Genomic DNA, 17,497 nt, shown 5'->3' with positions numbered 1-17,497 from the left:
AAAATATTCTCTTGATTTATGGTCTACTGCAAGCCCTGTTAATCAGGATATCTATTCTAGTTATGGTATTAGTTTTGACCAAACAATGTTTAGATAGCTAAAGGATGATTAAAATTTGCAATTTAGATTTATATACATTGCACATTTCTTTTTAAAAAATCCTTGATACAGAGCTGATATATATATATGATATAAACTAATTTTCAGATGTGAAGGAACCGCTGGTGATTTTGGTCGGAAAAGACTGCAGAGAAAATGAAGAACTCAAGGCTGCTGTAAAGGTATGGGACATTGATTTACATGGGAATGAATTTCTTCCTTGATTGGCCAGTGGTTGAATTGAAGACATACATGTATGGTATCTTGGTTCCTCACGGATCCCCTAAATCCACAGAATTGGGGTAGGGTCATGACTTCCAACGGAGATTTGACAACTTGTCAGCTTTGACCTGTGTCTGTTTACGCTCATGTCTTGTTTCGTTTTAAATTTCGCTGTTTATAAATTATGTATATATAACATTATTTTATTTGATATGTCAACCGGGGATTCATCAGTGTGAATAAAAAGAAACACTCTGCAGTCTTTTCTGGGTTTTTTCTAAACATTTTCTTCATGTTGGTTAGTATAGCTTATGATTGGTTCTTTTTTACACAACCAATACAATTTTATTGGTTATGTAAAAAAGAACTTTTCATAATCCACTCTGCATTCTTCCCTTGAATCAGTTTTATATTTGGCAACAAAAGGCGGACCTGGGGACACAAACATAAAGACCACATGTATTTCAACTTGCGACTCACAGTTGAGGCTGATTTACCTAGAGTGCAGGATCTACTCAGAAAACTCAATGACCAAGTTCAGTGAAAGTAAGAAGGATATTGTGTGCTGTTCGTCCAAGTATTTGAAGATTCAAGCATGTATGTCCAAGGCCCGAGTTAATACTACGTAGCAATACGACACGAGTACAGTTCACATAGGTACATACGGACAAACACATTATATTTTATGTCACACAACCCTACATACAATATTAAGTAACAACCCTGGGTTACAGACACAAGACATCCTGTTACTATAAATCCTTCTTCTCTGCATCCCAATTATCTCCACATTTTAGAACCCGAGTCTTCATCTCCTGTTCTTCATGATACTATTTTTAGGCACTGGAACTGGATCAGGAAGAATCTGACACAGGACTGGAGTTGATTCGTAGGGCCTCGGAGATAGAGAGCGTTTTTGTCCTGGGTGTGTTTGAGGGCGAGGTCTACCACAAACTCCTAAAGGCCGAGGCCAGGATCATTGGGCCTCCAATTGTACATCAATGTGCCAAAAACAAATGTGTAAGTGCATATATAACATCCCTGTTTCTGGGGAGGATTAAAACCTGGAAAATGACTTTAAATTTGCTTTTTGGAAGATAAATTAATATTAAAATTTGTTTCAAAGTCTTTTCTAGTATACAAGTATATATATATATGCTATTTTCTTTATTAATTTTTATGGCATCTTCTGTGTCAGTTCTGTACGTATGTCCATCCACATGTTAACATTTATTGTATGTAAGCTTTAGTTTTCAAATTACTTTATAATTAGATACCTACTTGTAGTCCTTCATGAAACTTCAGACACAATCCAATCATCCTAGAAACTTGTGCTTTCAACCAAGGTCAATATTTAAGGTGACCTTTCAGTATTCCAATGTGCAAACCTTTCTTTTCAAAACTGCAGATACCTCGATAACATTTTCATATTGCTATTGATTTGTCAAATATTCACTGTAGGTAAACTGCTTTAACATATTGTAAATTTATATAAATTCAATGTTACAGCCGATCCCCTTCCACAGTCGTCCTCTCTACTGCACCGCCATGCAGGGCGTCATTACTTGTTTCACAGGCTTCAACAGACGAGAGGAACTGGTAAGTTGTCAATAATGGAAGGCAGAAGGTAGGCCAGTTCACAGTTCTACTACAGGGAAGAACTGGGAAGTTCTCCATAAACAAAGGTGGGCCAGTTTACAGTTCTACTACAGGGAAGAACTGGGAAGTTATCACTAAACAAAGGTGGGCCAGTTTACAGTTCTACTACAGGGAAGAACTGGGAAATTATCAATAATGGAAGGTGGGCCAGTTCACAGTTCTACTACAGGGAAGAACGGGGAAGTTATCAATAAACAAAGGTGGGCCAGTTTCCAGTTCTACTACAGGGAAGAACTGGGAAGTTATCAATAATGGAAGGTGGGCCAGTTCACAGTTCTACTACAGGAAAGAATGGGAAGTTATCAATAAACAAAGGTGGACCAGTTTACAGTTCTACTACAGGGAAGAACTGGGAAGTTATCAATAAACAAAGGTGGGCCAGTTCACAGCTCTACTACAGGGAAGAACTGGGAAGTTATCAATAAACAAAGGTGGGCCAGTTTCCAGTTCTACTACAGGGAAGAACTGGGAAGTTATCAATAAACAAAGGTGGGCCAGTTCACAGCTCTACTACAGGGAAGAACTGGGAAGTTATCAATAATGGAAGGTGGGCCGGTTTACAGTTCTACTACAGGGAAGAATGGGAAGTTATCAATAAACAAAGGTGGGCCAGTTCACAGTTCTACTACAGGGAAGAACTGGGAAATTATCAATAATGGAAGGTGGGCCGGTTCACAGTTCTACTACAGGGAAGAACTGGGAAATTATCAATAATGGAAGGTTGGCCGGTTCACAGTTCTACTACAGGGAAGAACTGGGAAATTATCAATAATGGAAGGTGGGCCAGTTCACAGTTCTACTACAGGGAAGAACTGGGAAGTTATCAATAATGGAAGGTGGGCCAGTTCACGGTTCTACTACAGGGAAGAACTGGGAAGTTATTAATAATGGAATTGGGCCAGTTCAAATTTCGACTACAGGGAAGAACTGATAAGTTGTCAATAATGGCAGGCAGACCACTTAAAGATTCTTGCAGTTGCATTGGAGAAACTGACAAGTTGTCAATAATTGTTTGTAGACCAGTTCACAAAGTTTAATGCTTTAAAACAATTAACAGGGTGAGACGTATGAGAAATGTGAAATGTAAATTGTTTTAGATCATCTCTTACTATTTCCTATAAATTTTCCATTTTTCCATCTAGAAAACTGCTTGAAAACATTGTGTTTGATGTCGATATGAATCTTGGTCTCCCTGTGTATTTCTTCATACCTCTACAGAACTTTATCTATTTATAGCATCGTATAAAAAATAATAATCGTCCGTGGTCGGTCGTTCAGTCCATCCTTTGTCTGATGTCAGTCGTCCGCCCTTAATCAATTCTTGTTATCGCTTTTTCCCAGAAAGTGCTGGAGGGATCTTTCTCAAATTTGATATTTAGGTTCACATTGGTCCCTTGCTGTGCATCTTTACTTTTGAGACTGATTGGATAAACAAAATGTCCGACAGGCTGCTATCTTTACTTTTGATTTTGATGTAGGTTCCCTTGTATCTATTTTATGCCCCTTTATGTAAAGACTTGATTTTTGTCTATAAATTATGATAATGTGTACAATTGATATTATGAACCTAGTGATCCTGTTTGTCCCTAGAACTAGGTACTATATATCTTTATGACTGTATCCTCTTGTGCTCCCCAGGCGCCCCTAGCAGACCTCCTCCACCACATGGGCGGCAGTGTACGCAAGGAGATCACCCCAAAGGTCACTCACCTGGTGGCCAACAGTACAGAGGGCGAGAAATACAGGGTAGGAGTGAAGTCTTCCCAGAAACATTTCATCATTGTGAATGAATGAATTGTGCTGTATGTGCTGTTACTCTCCATGCCAGTCCTTTCTGCAAACATTTGATCGGTGTGAATAAAGGACAAATTTGATATAGATGTACATATTTTTTGAAGACTTCCTATTGCTCGCTTTAAGGGGTTTTGTTTGGGCTACCTCCGTCCCAATCTTTTGACCTCTGAACAGTTTGTGTGGGGTTTTTTAAAGCTCAAACATTCTTTTTATAAGAGTGCATGAAGTTCATTTTAAACCAATGTTTTAAAAAAGATAATGCTTTAAAAAATTCAAACATTTCATAGTTGTTTCTTTAACAATAGACTCAAATCAAGGTGAGTTGCATTGATAAACCATTCATTTTACGATATAGTTTCACAAATCTTGTTTTGGGCATTGAGAGGCGATGTCTACAGATGTACTTAGACCCTGTTTTACGTTTCTTTCAGTTTGCAGTCAGTTTTGGCACCCCTATCATGAGTTCTGACTGGCTGTATCGTGTATGGGAGGAGCGGGACAACCTAGAGGTCAAGGGCACAAACCCTAAGCTGGTAAACTCTCCTTATATGGTCAAACTGTTTATATTTGCATTCATTCTATTTCTGTTCAGATGGTCTAAAAGACAAGAAGAATTTCAGATATTTGGACTGTAGACATCTCATTTTGTATTTTATACAATAAACTTGTTTATAGTAACAGTGCATACTGAAATCTGTCTCAATGATCAACTATTCCGTCTTTTCGTATTGCAGAGTTATCTGCTCTTGTGAGCAGGTATTGATTGTTACGTCATTGGTTTGTGAGAGTAACAGCATCAATTTTTGAGAAAACGATGTGATTTCCTCACACAAACCAATGACGTAACAATCAATACCTGCTGACAAGAGAAGATAACTCTGCAATATGCAAAGACATAATGTGTGCTTCGGTTTTCCTGTAACAGGATCAATTTACTACTTTCCCTATTATTTGCTCTTGACATCACAATTTTGTTGTTCCCTATTATTTGCTGTCAGCCTTGTTCCTTAAGTTTGGTTTTCCCCCAATATTCGCTCTTATTGTAAGTTTTGATGTCTGTTATGTACACACACATTCTTAGAAAAAAGGAATATTATATTCAAAAAAAATTCTAGAGCTAATAAGGTTTAAGCTCTTAAAGTTTTATAATAAGTACATGCCTATGGTATCACTTTCTTTCAATGGTCAGTTTAATTTCTAATTGTATTGTTAACTATAAAACAAGTGGTATACAAACTGTCAATAATGTCTATTATTTACCAACAATTTATATATCTGTTCTCTTGCGTTAAGCATAGTAAATGTACTAGATCCAGTTATTTGATATAAGTCCTTTGTTGAAAAGTTAGGTATTTGTAAAGTCACAGGATTGTTTCTGAAAAAAGCCAAGAAACTACTGTTATTATCCGTAATATGGAACACTTACATTAGTGTACTATAGAAAAGGCTATCGGCCTCTGTTTTTTTCTACAGATGGTTCACAGGGTGCCTCCATTTTTCAAGTGCTGTCTCAGTTTCCTTGGATTTTCTAAAGAAGAACAAAAACACATGGAAGAATTGACCATAGAAAATGGTAAGAGGTTTTGAAAATGGATACATTTAAGGAACGATTGTCAGAAAAATGCTTCCTGAAAAAGGCTATAAATTGGGATAAGAAATACCTTTATAGGGTAGAATTCTGAAATACCTTTATAGGGTAGAATTCTGAAATACCTTTATAGGGTAGAATTCTTAATCTTTTGTATGTTTATGAAACAGGATGCAAAATACATCATCTTGGGTTTGTTTATAAGTGTTATAGTTGATACAGAAAAAGCGTGCTTCCTGCCAGTACATGTTGAAAATGGGCCAAATTGCTTTACAGGAAGTTCTGTTATTTAGTGTAGAGATTATAAATTACTGTAGGACATTAAAAATGTGGTGGTACTGTTTGACAGGCGGAATGTTTGGGGCCGTGGACGATGACGAGTGCACCCATTTGGTCGTGGACGATCAGGGAACAAAGGAGCTGCCGCCAACCTCCATGCTGCCACACTACGTTGTCAAGGGAGAGGTAAGTGGCCACCAGCTCAGCCTCACTACATGCCTGACGAATCGGGGTTCTGGTTAACCTGATTTAATCATGTGCTGAGTATTGTGTTGAAATGTATCCTGAATTAGGCCTAAATAGTTACTTGGCTTCTGCTATCATCCTCAGAATAATAGGGTAGGTAGGCATTTTTTTTTATTTTTGAAAATATTTGGACTTTGCTTTTATAGAGCAGGATGACTGACTTTAACATTGCATATCACTAAACGTCAATAAAAACTTCAGGGCAGGCACAAAAATTTAGGATAGGTAGGGTTAGTGGAAACACATTTATTTTTATTTTGCCTTATTAGACATTCATAGAAACTGCATATCTCAATGGATATTATCCATTTTGTAAAACTTGACATTGCCAGTTTTTGTGTTGCCTGCAACGCGAGGAGACATATAGGTACTACTTTGTTGGTGTCGTTTGTGTCATCCGAAACAAGGTTTCGGTGCAATAACTTGAGTTCCATTGGGTTGATTGAACTCAAACTTGGTACACATATTGCATACCAATATAACTCGTACACAGTTCGCATTTCAGAAGTCTACATGCATTTTTGGTGGAGTTTTGCCCCTTTTATTGCCAAATAAGGGCATTGTTTTTTAATCAATTCCTTTCAAATTTTGTATGGTAATGCTAGAAGCAATGATGTTCAACACATATTACGGGTTTCAACTTTCCGCTTTTTGGAATGTCACACTTGATACTAACTTTTTTGCCGTTAATTTTTGCTTGTTTACGCGATGAATCAAGCCAGAACACTTTTCTCACTAAAAGTGCTGAGCTCAAACATCCACTCCTGTAGAATTCTTGTTGAAATAAATGAATAGTCAGTCCATCATTTAATAGATATTGACATAGGGGAGACAACTATAGTATATATCGCAAGCATGTGTGGTAGGAAAGTCACTATATCAGGACAATGTTTTCTGACCTTGGTCCAGGTCACAAGAATCTCAGTTTCTTTTACATTATGAATATTGTAGTACTATGGTCATTTGTATTAAAAAAAATTGAAACAACAGATCGGACCTTTGAGCAATGATTCCTACAGCTGAACAATGGCCACTTATTTACAGTTCTCATCACAATGGAAATTGTTATCTACTAAAAAATTGCTTTTAAATAGAAATTGAAATTTTCTGAGGGCTTTGTCACATCTATATAAAAAGATTCTATGTTGGAAATCTTAAATAGTTATTCCAATATTAAATTGTTAATTCCTGTGTTCCCAGAGACCTCCAAATATAAAGGTGTAACTATGTTTCATTATACTATATACAATTCTTGTATGTAGTGAGGTAAGGCCCAAATTAATTACCACTTTGCATTTTAAAATTGAAGAGTAAGGAAAGGGCTTTCATACAACCATAGTGCCTGTTCCCTAATTCCTATTGCATTTAAGATCTTTACAATAATATATTCTGAAATGATTGATGGTTTCAGTGGTTCTGGGGGAGTATACAGATGGAGGCGTGTGCTGATGAGAACCTGCTAGAATATCAGAAGGTAAGCTCAACATTACTCGTACAATTAAGTGTTATGCAAACTGACATAAGGATATCAACTTTATTGTCTCGCTGCTATGAAGTAGTGGAAGCAAGACTAAGGTGTTGCTTTTCCGGTGATGGCAGCGGTGTCAACATCAAGTATTTGCGTTTAAGTAAGGGTCACTGAAAGTATAAGTGCTAGACCAACAAATCTTGGGCCATAGATGCATCTTAGGTAGTGTATCTCAACCCATGCATCAAATGCTGGATGCGGCCTCCCTTTCATGGTCCATTGACTTTATAAGCATCTCCATCAACATAATTTTTTGCGTTTAAATAAGTTTCTCTGAAACTATAAGTGCTGGGCCAACCAAACTTGACATGTGCATTGATGGTCAAAGCAGGGCACAGGCGAGACATATTAATCTGAATGGCTTGTATTGAAAAGAAGTGCAAACTTCACATTTTCTAAAAAAAAGAAATGTAAGATTCATGTCTATAATTTCTGTTGTATACAGATGAACCCTTCTGCCAACTCAATATTCACTCCTGGGCGCTGTATGTCAGGGTCCAAGTCACGGAAGAGGAAACGATTAAGGGAAAATATTGCACAGCTGGCCGGTGAGGGTGACTACGACTCTCCACTCTACAAGCGACGTTCCAGCGAGATGGGACGTACTTCAATGAGCCCTAGTTCCTTCTTAGATGCCTCCAACACACCCGACCAGTCAGATTATGTTACAGGTAAAAAACTAATTACACACATCATAGGTGTGAAATACAGTAACAAATAGGAAAATTTACAACAAACTTTGGTTTGAAATCTGTTTGACATGTTAAAATATTTGAATCCAAATTTAGTTTAAAGCAATAAACCACTGTCAAGCTGAATTTACTCATCTGAGTGCACACTCAAAATCTGTAAACAGTGACTATTGTATCTTTAAACATTCAGTGGAGGGGATCTAGCTTTGTGTTCCCCTTCAACAAGCTGTATGATATAGGGGTGACCCAGTAAATATTCATGACACCAAAGTTGATTTTTCTGTTATTACTAATTGTGTCTAATAGAGCTCTACATGTGAAAGATCTAGTTTCATTGAAAAAAAGAACGGTTTCTCCTAGACAGCCATCTCCAGATGAGCAAGGTTCTGGAAAGATAATGACCTCTGTTAATTTGAAAACCTAAACACATTGTATAAATATTGTTTAACATTTATTTATTTTAACTGGCCTTTGCTTTACAGAAGATCAAAAAGAGAAAGTCTCCAATATATCGATGAAGATTACACCCAGACAACAGGTTGTGATGGAGTTTTTACAGACAGAAAAAAATTACGTTGGGATCCTGAACACTATTCTAACTGTAAATAAGTATTTCTTTTCTCATCTTACTTTGCATTCAGGGATCTTTTGAATGATATGTTCCTTTGTTTTTGTGTTGTCAAATTAATGTCTTTGTTGATGTGTCATGCTAGTGACAAATTGTTAACTTTACAAATGGCCCTGGAGTTTCCTCAAAATTTGAAGGGTTACTCTCGCCAAAGTATCTGCATCTCTTGAATATGTTGTGCCGAAATTCAAGGCACCTGGGTTAGCTATCTAATTGGTTTAGCTGGAAAAAACAGAGCGATTATTAGGCTGATGCGTGGCCTTTGTTAGGCTGATGCCTGGCCTTTATTAGACTGATTCCTGGCCTTTGTAAGGCTGATGCCTGGCCTTGTTAGGCTGATGCCTTGTCTTTGTTAGGCTGATGCCTGGCCTTTGTTAGGCTGATGCCTGGCCTTGTTAGGCTGATGCCTGGCCTTGTTAGGCTGATGCCTGGCCTTTATTAGGCTGATGCCTGGCCTTTGTTAGGCTGATGCCTGGTCTTTATTAGGCTGATGCCTGGCCTTGTTAGGCTGATGTCTGGCCTTTATTAGGCTGATGCCTGGCCTTTGTTAGGCTGATGCCTGGCCTTTATTAGGCTGATGCCTGGCCTTTGTTAGGCTGATGCCTGACCTTTATAAGGCTGATGCCTGGCCTTTATTAGGCTGATGCCTGGCCTTGTTAGGTTGATGCCTGGCCTTGTTAGGCTGATGCCTGGCCTTTATTAGGCTGATGCCTTGTCTTTATTAGGCTAATGCCTGGCCTTTATTAGGCTGATGCCTTGTCTTTATAAGGCTGATGCCTGGCCTTTATTAGGCTGATGCCTGGCCTTGTTAGGTTGATGCCTGGCCTTGTTAGGCTGATGCCCGGCCTTTATTAGGCTGATGCCTGGCCTTTTTTAGGCTTATGCCTTGTCTTTATTAGGCTGATGCCCGGCCTTTATTAGGCTGATGCCTGGCCTTTGTTAGGCTGATGCCTGGCCTTTGTTAGGCTGATGCCTGGCCTTTGTTAGGTTGATGCCTGGCCTTTATTAGGTTGATGCCTGGCCTTTATTAGGTTGATACCTGGCCTTTATTAGGCGGATGCCTGGCCTTTGTTAGGTTGATGCCTGGCCTTTATTAGGTTGATACCTGGCCTTTATTAGGCTGATGCCTAGCCTTTGTTAGGTTGATGCCTGGCCTTTATTAGGTTGATACCTGGCCTTTATTAGGCTGATGCCTAGCCTTTGTTAGGTTGATGCCTGGCCTTTATTAGGTTGATGCCTGGCCTTTATTAGGCTGATACCTGGCCTTTATTAGGCTGATGCCTAGCCTTTGTTAGGTTGATGCCTGGCCTTTATTAGGTTGATACCTGGCCTTTATTAGGCGGATGCCTGGCCTTTGTTAGGTTGATGCCTGGCCTTTATTAGGCTGATGCCTTGCCTTTATTAGGCTGATGCCTGGCCTTTGTTAGGCTGATGCCTGGCCTTTATTAGGTTGATGCCTGGCCTTTATTAGGTTGATACCTGGCCTTTATTAGGCGGATGCCTGGCCTTTGTTAGGTTGATGCCTGGCCTTTATTAGGTTGATACCTGGCCTTTATTAGGCTGATGCCTGGCCTTTGTTAGGCTGATGCCTGGCCTTTATTTGGCTGATGCCTTGTCTTTATTAGGCTAATGCCTGGCCTTTATTAGGCTGATGCCGGGCCTTTGTTAGGTTGATGCCTGGCCTTTGTTAGGCTGATGCCTGGCCTTTGTTAGGCTGATGCCTGGCCTTTGTTAGGCTGATGCCTGGCCTTGGAAGATTACAGAGGAGCTCCACTGGACTTCAATCTGGTCAATCTTACCGCTAAGAATCTTTTGATGTATTTAAAATATCAAACTAGTCAACAGGTATCATCCACCAAGTTGACACATAGAGCCTTCGATCTCGTCATGACATATTGAGGGGTGCAGAGAATGTAACCCAAGGAATTTCGAGTATGGCCATTGAGTTGCTTCTTAGTCTGTAGAAACAGATGTCTTATAAACGTAAAATCCCAAGCTTAGCCAAGTATATGATCTGTTTCACATTTAACCCATACATAATTTTTGTGATTTTTTAACCTCAGGGATTGAAATACCATAATATAATCTTGACCTTCATACTTTTTCTTATGAAGAGTATCTATCCCCCACTTTCTGGAGAACACTGGGGACATACATGTGTCATGCATTTAATTTCCGTTCAAATTAATCTGATGTCAACATAATTTGGTATGGCGATACATAATGGCGAGACTCGGGTTAAGTTTGATCAGGCATATTTTTGCAATTACTTAGGCTTCATAGTTCTGATTGGTTATTTAATGGTTTCAGTCAATTACTGCCCTAGAAATGGTTCAATTTCATCCATATTTGGTATACACATACATAATGACAATACTTCAACAAATTTTAAATGTCAAGGTGATGTGTGCATATTTTGGTATAACTAAGGAGGCTACCTGATTCTGATTGGTTAAAAGGTTTTAAGTTCAATAGCTGCCCTGAAAAACGTGATTGCAACTAAATTTGGTATGCACATAAATTATGACTAAGTTGAATTGCCAATGTGAGGCATGCATAATTTTTGTCTCGCCACAAGTTTTTGCATTTAAGTTAGTTTCACTGGAAGTATAAGTGCTAGACCTACCAAACTTGGACCATAGATGCATCTTAAGTAGTTCATCTCAACCCAAGCATCAAATGCTGGATGTGGCCTACCTTTCATGGTCCATTGACTTTGTCAGCATCTCCATCAACATTATTTTTTTGCGTTTAACTTAGTTTCTCTGAAACTATAAATGCTAGACCAACAAAACTTGACATGTGCATTGATGGCTTGTTACTGCTACTACATGATTCTGAGAGCAGTTTATTTCATCAATGATGCATGTAGTAAGATTTTAATATAATTGTACCTCCAAACACCAACCCACCACCAAATTTTATTCTTACATGGATTAGGGAAAATTTAACCAGTTGTAGACCTATTGTGTTATTCATCAAACTATAATTTCCCTAATATACTGTTTTTGATTTTACCAGGTTTTTAAAGCTGAGGTGGAAAAGCCAAACCAGTATAATGGAGCTCTGCTAGCTCCACAGCATACTAAGGTCATTTTTGGCAACATTCCACCGATTTACGATGTCCACTGCCAAATCTCGGAGGAGCTACAGAGCATCGTGGAAAACTGGAGTGAAGAGAAGGGAATTGGCGATGTCATACTTGAACATGTATGCAGGATTGGTGATTTCTGTGATTATATAAGTCAAAGCTAAATTGTTAACGCATTTACAGAATTTGTGCTCACATTCAAGTTATGAATAATAGGCCTAGGAGGCACTTGTGACCGAAGGGTTGCGGGTTCGAGTCACATCATAGCACTGTGTTGTATCTTTAAGCAAGATACTTTTTTTCGACTTGTTCTAGTCTACTCAGCTGTAAATGAGTGTGTGGCTGGGCAGTGCTAGAATTGTTGAATGCTAGCTGTGAGCGCCGAAATGGCGTCACCGGCTATATGCTCCTAAGATATTGGCTGGTTGCAAAGGCCCTATAACCACGAATAATAATTTGTGAACCACTTTGAGACAACCTATGAACTAGGAACTAGGGTGTGATAAAGCGGTATATATATAAGAACCTTGAATTATGAATAAGACCCTACGCACGCTTACGTCCTGGCCAACAAGAGAGTTTAATATAAGTTGAAATAACTTGTTTCATAATTGTTGTAAAATAAATAAAGTTTAAATTATGAATAAAGTATCATTTGTAGTAACAATGGCTGTAACTAGTTATGAGACCCCGGTTGAAGTAATATAATCAATCATCGGTTAGAGTCAGCCCTAGTTATAATCACTTATTTATCAGCTGATATAAACATTTGAATACTGTAAAAGCATATATTTTTGTTGGGGTTAAATTTCGTTGTTTTTGTATGGGGGAAAATTTTGCTGGGATTATATTTCATGGAATCAACATTTTAAAACCCCGTAATTATTTTCTGGTAAGTAAGAGGTTTTAATTGACAGGCTTGACAACACAGTGCAGGTAAAGATCGGGCAAGATTTACTCAGTCGATGGGTAGCGGTCAAATAGCTTATATACAAAGAGAGATATACACAATGTTTACTTTGTAGACTCGCATAAACAGACATACATGTACCTTGTCAGTAGTTCTTTAGCGGACGAGAAACATGTCTCTTCTGAAATGGTAATAAAGTTAATAGTTTATTTAATATTTTCGTTAAGTTTATATTTCGTGTGTTATAAATATCGTTGGGATTATATTTCGTGGTTTTTATAAAGCCATGAAATAAACAAAATGAAATCCCCAACAAAATATTATGCTTTTACAGTATTTGTTGTCACAATGAAGAGTATTATTTGAACCATTCTACCTCTGTCAGGACTGTTAGGTATACATGTATTTAAATGAACTGTGCGAGTCAAACTTCAGAGCCGCCAGTTCTACCTCGCAGCATGTCAAGTTTAAATATTAGCAAGGAATACTGTAAATATAAACTACTGGTAATACTGATCCTACACATTCAATGTATCAAAGGTTTAACTAATGATTGATAAAAAGAAAAGCATAATTGATTATCAGAATCGGTTGAGTTATTAACCTCAAGAGGTCCAGCTTTGAGATTGTAACTATTCTGACAACAACCCGGACAAATAATGATAATTGTTTTTGTAATCAACTCTTTCTTAATTGTGAGGGGGGGAGGTCTGATGATAACATTCTCACTTGAAAGTATTTTCTCTACATTTGCGATACTAATTAGATTTGAAACACTTCTTCCTGACCCTGACATCTTTTGCAATATGATATTTCAATGTTGTTCGGCATTTCAGGCTGATGCTCTGATGAAAGCGTACCCACCATTTGTCAACTACTTTGAGCAGACCAAAGAAACCATAGCTAAATGTGATAAAACTAACCCTAGATTCCATGCCTTTTTGAAGGTAAGCGTTCTCAATAATCAACCAACTATTAAACAACAACAAATGTTAATATGTGAACAATTATTTGTATTGACCAGATGTTGTATTAAACCAAGATACTTCTGTAAGTTAAATAAAAATGTATCGGCATAAAATGGCGATTTTTATTACAAGCTCATCATGGGACATATAAATAGAGAAAATGTGGTATCAGGATCCTGCATATTTCGATACCTGTTGGCTTTGGTTTGTTTTACAATACGGTGAACTTGTTTCGTACTGGACATTAATTATATAGGACAAATTGATCTTCAATATTGTGAACCTAGCGTAAATCACCATATTAGGAATGATCTTTTTGGGATCACTGATGTAAATTACTGAAATTTCAGGCGATAAACATTTCTATATCAATTCACAAGAGTAAATCACAAATAGAAATATCTTGTGAATGTATGTTCAGCAACAATAAGATGGCGGTAGTGAAGATTTTTTGTACCTCAATAGCCATATATTTGCAATATGTACAGGTGTGTCAGTCACTTTAAAAGTTTGTTTTTTGTGATGAGTAAATTAGCACACTTCCACACGGAATTAATATATGATAGTAATAATAAGTTGTCTATGATAATTGATTTTGTTACACAGGTGTGTCAGTCAAAACCAGAGTGTGGACGACAGACTTTGACGGAGCTGCTTATCCGGCCTGTCCAGCGCCTACCCAGTATTTCACTTTTACTTAATGGTGGGTGTCTGTTACTTATGGATCAATATCATGCTATTAAATGGTTTTAATATATAACTTTAGGTCTATTATGTCTTACTAAGGGACATACCATTTCAAATTTTTAGTTTGATTCTGCAGACAGACTGATCTATATCTATGTATAAGTAGATGTGCTGAGAGTAATCATAGTTTTAGTTTTTTAGCAGACAAGGCACACCTGTGTAATCTCCTTGGACATAAATATGAGTATAATATTCCTCATGCTGATGACCGTAAATCAACAGATCTGGAAGCTAAGACCATCATCACTGAGCACATTTCGTGTTAAATCTTGAGTGCCAACATCATCATCCCTGTGTATACTGGTACTATAACTGTTCAGTGATTTTTTTTTGCTCAGTTTTACTGCCAAAAATACAGGCTGTTTCCCCTAGAGAAAAAGTGTCTTATTTTCCCAAAATGATCAAAAATTGAAGGATATATTCCTGATTTCAATACAAATAATGCTATACTTTCCCAATTCATATATGAACAGGCTGTTGTAAAATTAAGGTAACAAAAACACTGCTGCGAGTATTCTATTTAACCCTTTCACCCCTATGTAACTTTAGTAGGCTCTACCATGCATTGATCTGGATGAGTCCATTATGGTCTACAGTGGTGAAAGGGTTAAAGGTTATTGAAAACTTTTGCTAATGAATAAATCATTTTTTTGTCCTATGGCAAAGTAAATGTCCCCAGAGTCTATCATTAATATTGGCTTAATAGCAAACTGAATCCTCAGACCCAAATACCATGTGGTTTGTAATGAATCTGGATCTGTTCATGTACACTTAATTAACAAATCTATAGAATGCATGTTGTACCAAATCAATGTGCATGTACAAGTAGAAAACTGGCCAGTTGTGTTTCCAAAACTACAATGTGTCCTTCTTAGAATTCTTTATTTTATCACGATAAGTTAGGTTAACCCTTTCACCACTGTTGTCTACAATGGACTCATCCATATCAATGCATGGTGGAGCCTACTGAAGTTACACAGGGGTGAAAGGGTTAAAATGAATTGAGTTGTATGACAAGTTTGATGTGAAAAATGTTTGATTTATTGACAGATATTATGAAACACACCCCGAAGGAAAACATTGACCACAGTAAGCTGGAAAAGGCCATCAACATCCTCAAGGAAGTCATGACGTGAGTGTGAGACGTTTTATGCTTCAACTTAACCATTCTGTAACTGGGTAATTTCTGATGTATTTTGTTCAAAATTTATGCAAAAATCACTTAGCAAAATCATGCCGTTTTTTTGTGATATTTTCTTGAAATCACAAAGCGCAGTGCCCTGTGGAAAAAGAGGCAGGAAAAATCACTTCCAAGTGTAAATTTCTATATTGGACGTAAAAATATGACAACGTATTTCTATTTATCGACAGGCACATCAATGAGGACAAGAGGAAAACAGAAAACCAGGTGGTCATGTTTGAGATCATGAATGATATAGACAATTGTCCTGTAAGTACTTATGACTTGTTCATCAGAACATTTGCTGGAAAACTTTCTTTGATTTACTATAAAAGTGAAAATTTTGCTAATTTTCAAGTTCGTTACCGTATTTATACGCTCCGCCACACTGTAGAACACTGCAACAAGCCCAAGGTACCAACACATTATTTTTGATTCAAGGTGCAAGGCTTAGTTTTAAATCAAAGGTCAGCAAATTTGTTTTTGTTGGCATCTCTGCTGAACTGCAAAATATATAGACGGGCTTATTACCAGGCATGGACTTAAACTAATAAATAAACACAAGTATTGGCTTAAATATATGCTGATATGACACGCTATACAGTGGCATTGCGAATGCAAAAATGTCCACACTATACGAATAGCTTGAAACAAACTCCCACAGTCGCCTGTCTAAACAGAATCCTAAGTAATCAGTTAACCAGTATAACTAACCCTTTCACCCCTAGGTAACTTTAGTAGACTCTACCATACATTTACAGGGATACATCTAGACTTGATTCACTATGATTTATTGGTAGTTTTCCCTACAGAAGAAAATCCCTGATCTTCGAAATTCACCCTATGTGCTTCAAAGACAAGAAAATAGCTGCTTTTCTTCAAAATATATCCCCTAAAAATGTTTTCTTTAAAGTTCAACAGTAAAAATGCATAATACTGCATATATATACATTTTCTTCACATAATTTAAACAAAAAATCTAACATATGTCGGACAAAACATTTATCTTTAACCTTCATGACGCTAGAGCCCTGTATCAAAATTTTGATTTCCCCCAAATCTGAAAAAGGGTGGTTTCTGTAAAACCTAGATTGATCCCTGATTTATCTGGGTAAGTCCATTATGGTCTACAGGGGTGAAAGGGCTAGGGTTCAGCTAGGGTTTGTAGAGTATGTATTCATCTCAACTGAGTACGTCTAATAGAACTTTGATTTTCTGGATACAAAAGTCTTAAGATTTGTAATGTGCTTTGCTTTACTCTATGAATGATCTTAGCACAGAATTCACTATTGTACTATACAAGTTAAGATTACAGTGAACTCTGTTTAATCAGACATTGTGAGATACCATCTTGGTCAGATTAGACAGGGTGTCAAAGTACACAGAAAATATTGGGTAGTTTTCAATAAAAGTGGATTATATAGTTATGTTCGATTAGGCAGTAGGTCGGAACACCAAGGTTTGATAAATTGATCAAATTAAAGTAAATCTTTAATGGTATCCCAGGATTTAGGAAAGAAATTATTTGACAGAAGTAGTGCACCAAGTTATATCATGTTTTTACATTGTTGACGCCAACAGCCCACACTACTGTCCTCACACCGAAAGTTTGTCGCGAGGATGGATGTCATAGAGCTGTCCGACGAGCTTTGTGGTAGAGGGATGCCTCTCTCACTCTTCCTCTTTACCGACAGTTTAGAGGTAAGAACAGTTTTAACTTATCTTAAAATAGCGTAAATCTTACAATTATCTGTACTTAACAAGATTCTTAAAACCTCAGATCTCTCTGATCTTTCAAAGGAGCTCAGGGTTCAAAATGTACACATTTCTTCTAGCAAAATGTATGTTAATTGTAAGACAGTGCTT

At 37.4% G+C, this 17,497-nt stretch overlaps 1 protein-coding gene across 3 annotated transcripts in view; it reads left to right on the top strand.

Annotated features, from left to right (window-relative positions):
- LOC110458381 (protein ECT2-like) overlaps positions 1–17,497 on the top strand; it is a 34,195-nt gene that overhangs the window by 5,842 nt on the left and 10,856 nt on the right. For all 3 annotated transcript variants that reach the window (XM_021510049.1, XM_021510048.1, XM_021510050.1), the window contains 16 exons: positions 208–281; positions 1,162–1,341; positions 1,831–1,920; positions 3,619–3,726; positions 4,206–4,307; positions 5,248–5,347; positions 5,712–5,827; positions 7,299–7,361; positions 7,861–8,086; positions 8,590–8,708; positions 11,757–11,945; positions 13,573–13,683; positions 14,311–14,407; positions 15,502–15,583; positions 15,823–15,901; positions 17,213–17,332. In XM_021510049.1, coding sequence (XP_021365724.1) covers positions 208–281; positions 1,162–1,341; positions 1,831–1,920; positions 3,619–3,726; positions 4,206–4,307; positions 5,248–5,347; positions 5,712–5,827; positions 7,299–7,361; positions 7,861–8,086; positions 8,590–8,708; positions 11,757–11,945; positions 13,573–13,683; positions 14,311–14,407; positions 15,502–15,583; positions 15,823–15,901; positions 17,213–17,332 — 1,856 coding nt within the window. The remainder of the gene's footprint in view (positions 1–207; positions 282–1,161; positions 1,342–1,830; positions 1,921–3,618; positions 3,727–4,205; positions 4,308–5,247; positions 5,348–5,711; positions 5,828–7,298; positions 7,362–7,860; positions 8,087–8,589; positions 8,709–11,756; positions 11,946–13,572; positions 13,684–14,310; positions 14,408–15,501; positions 15,584–15,822; positions 15,902–17,212; positions 17,333–17,497) is intronic.

This window comes from Mizuhopecten yessoensis, unplaced genomic scaffold (genome assembly GCF_002113885.1).
Source record: "Mizuhopecten yessoensis strain PY_sf001 unplaced genomic scaffold, ASM211388v2 scaffold9561, whole genome shotgun sequence".
Taxonomy (NCBI): domain Eukaryota; kingdom Metazoa; phylum Mollusca; class Bivalvia; order Pectinida; family Pectinidae; genus Mizuhopecten; species Mizuhopecten yessoensis.
The sequence above is the reverse complement of the archived record's forward strand: the minus strand, read 5'-3'. Positions and strand labels throughout refer to the sequence as shown.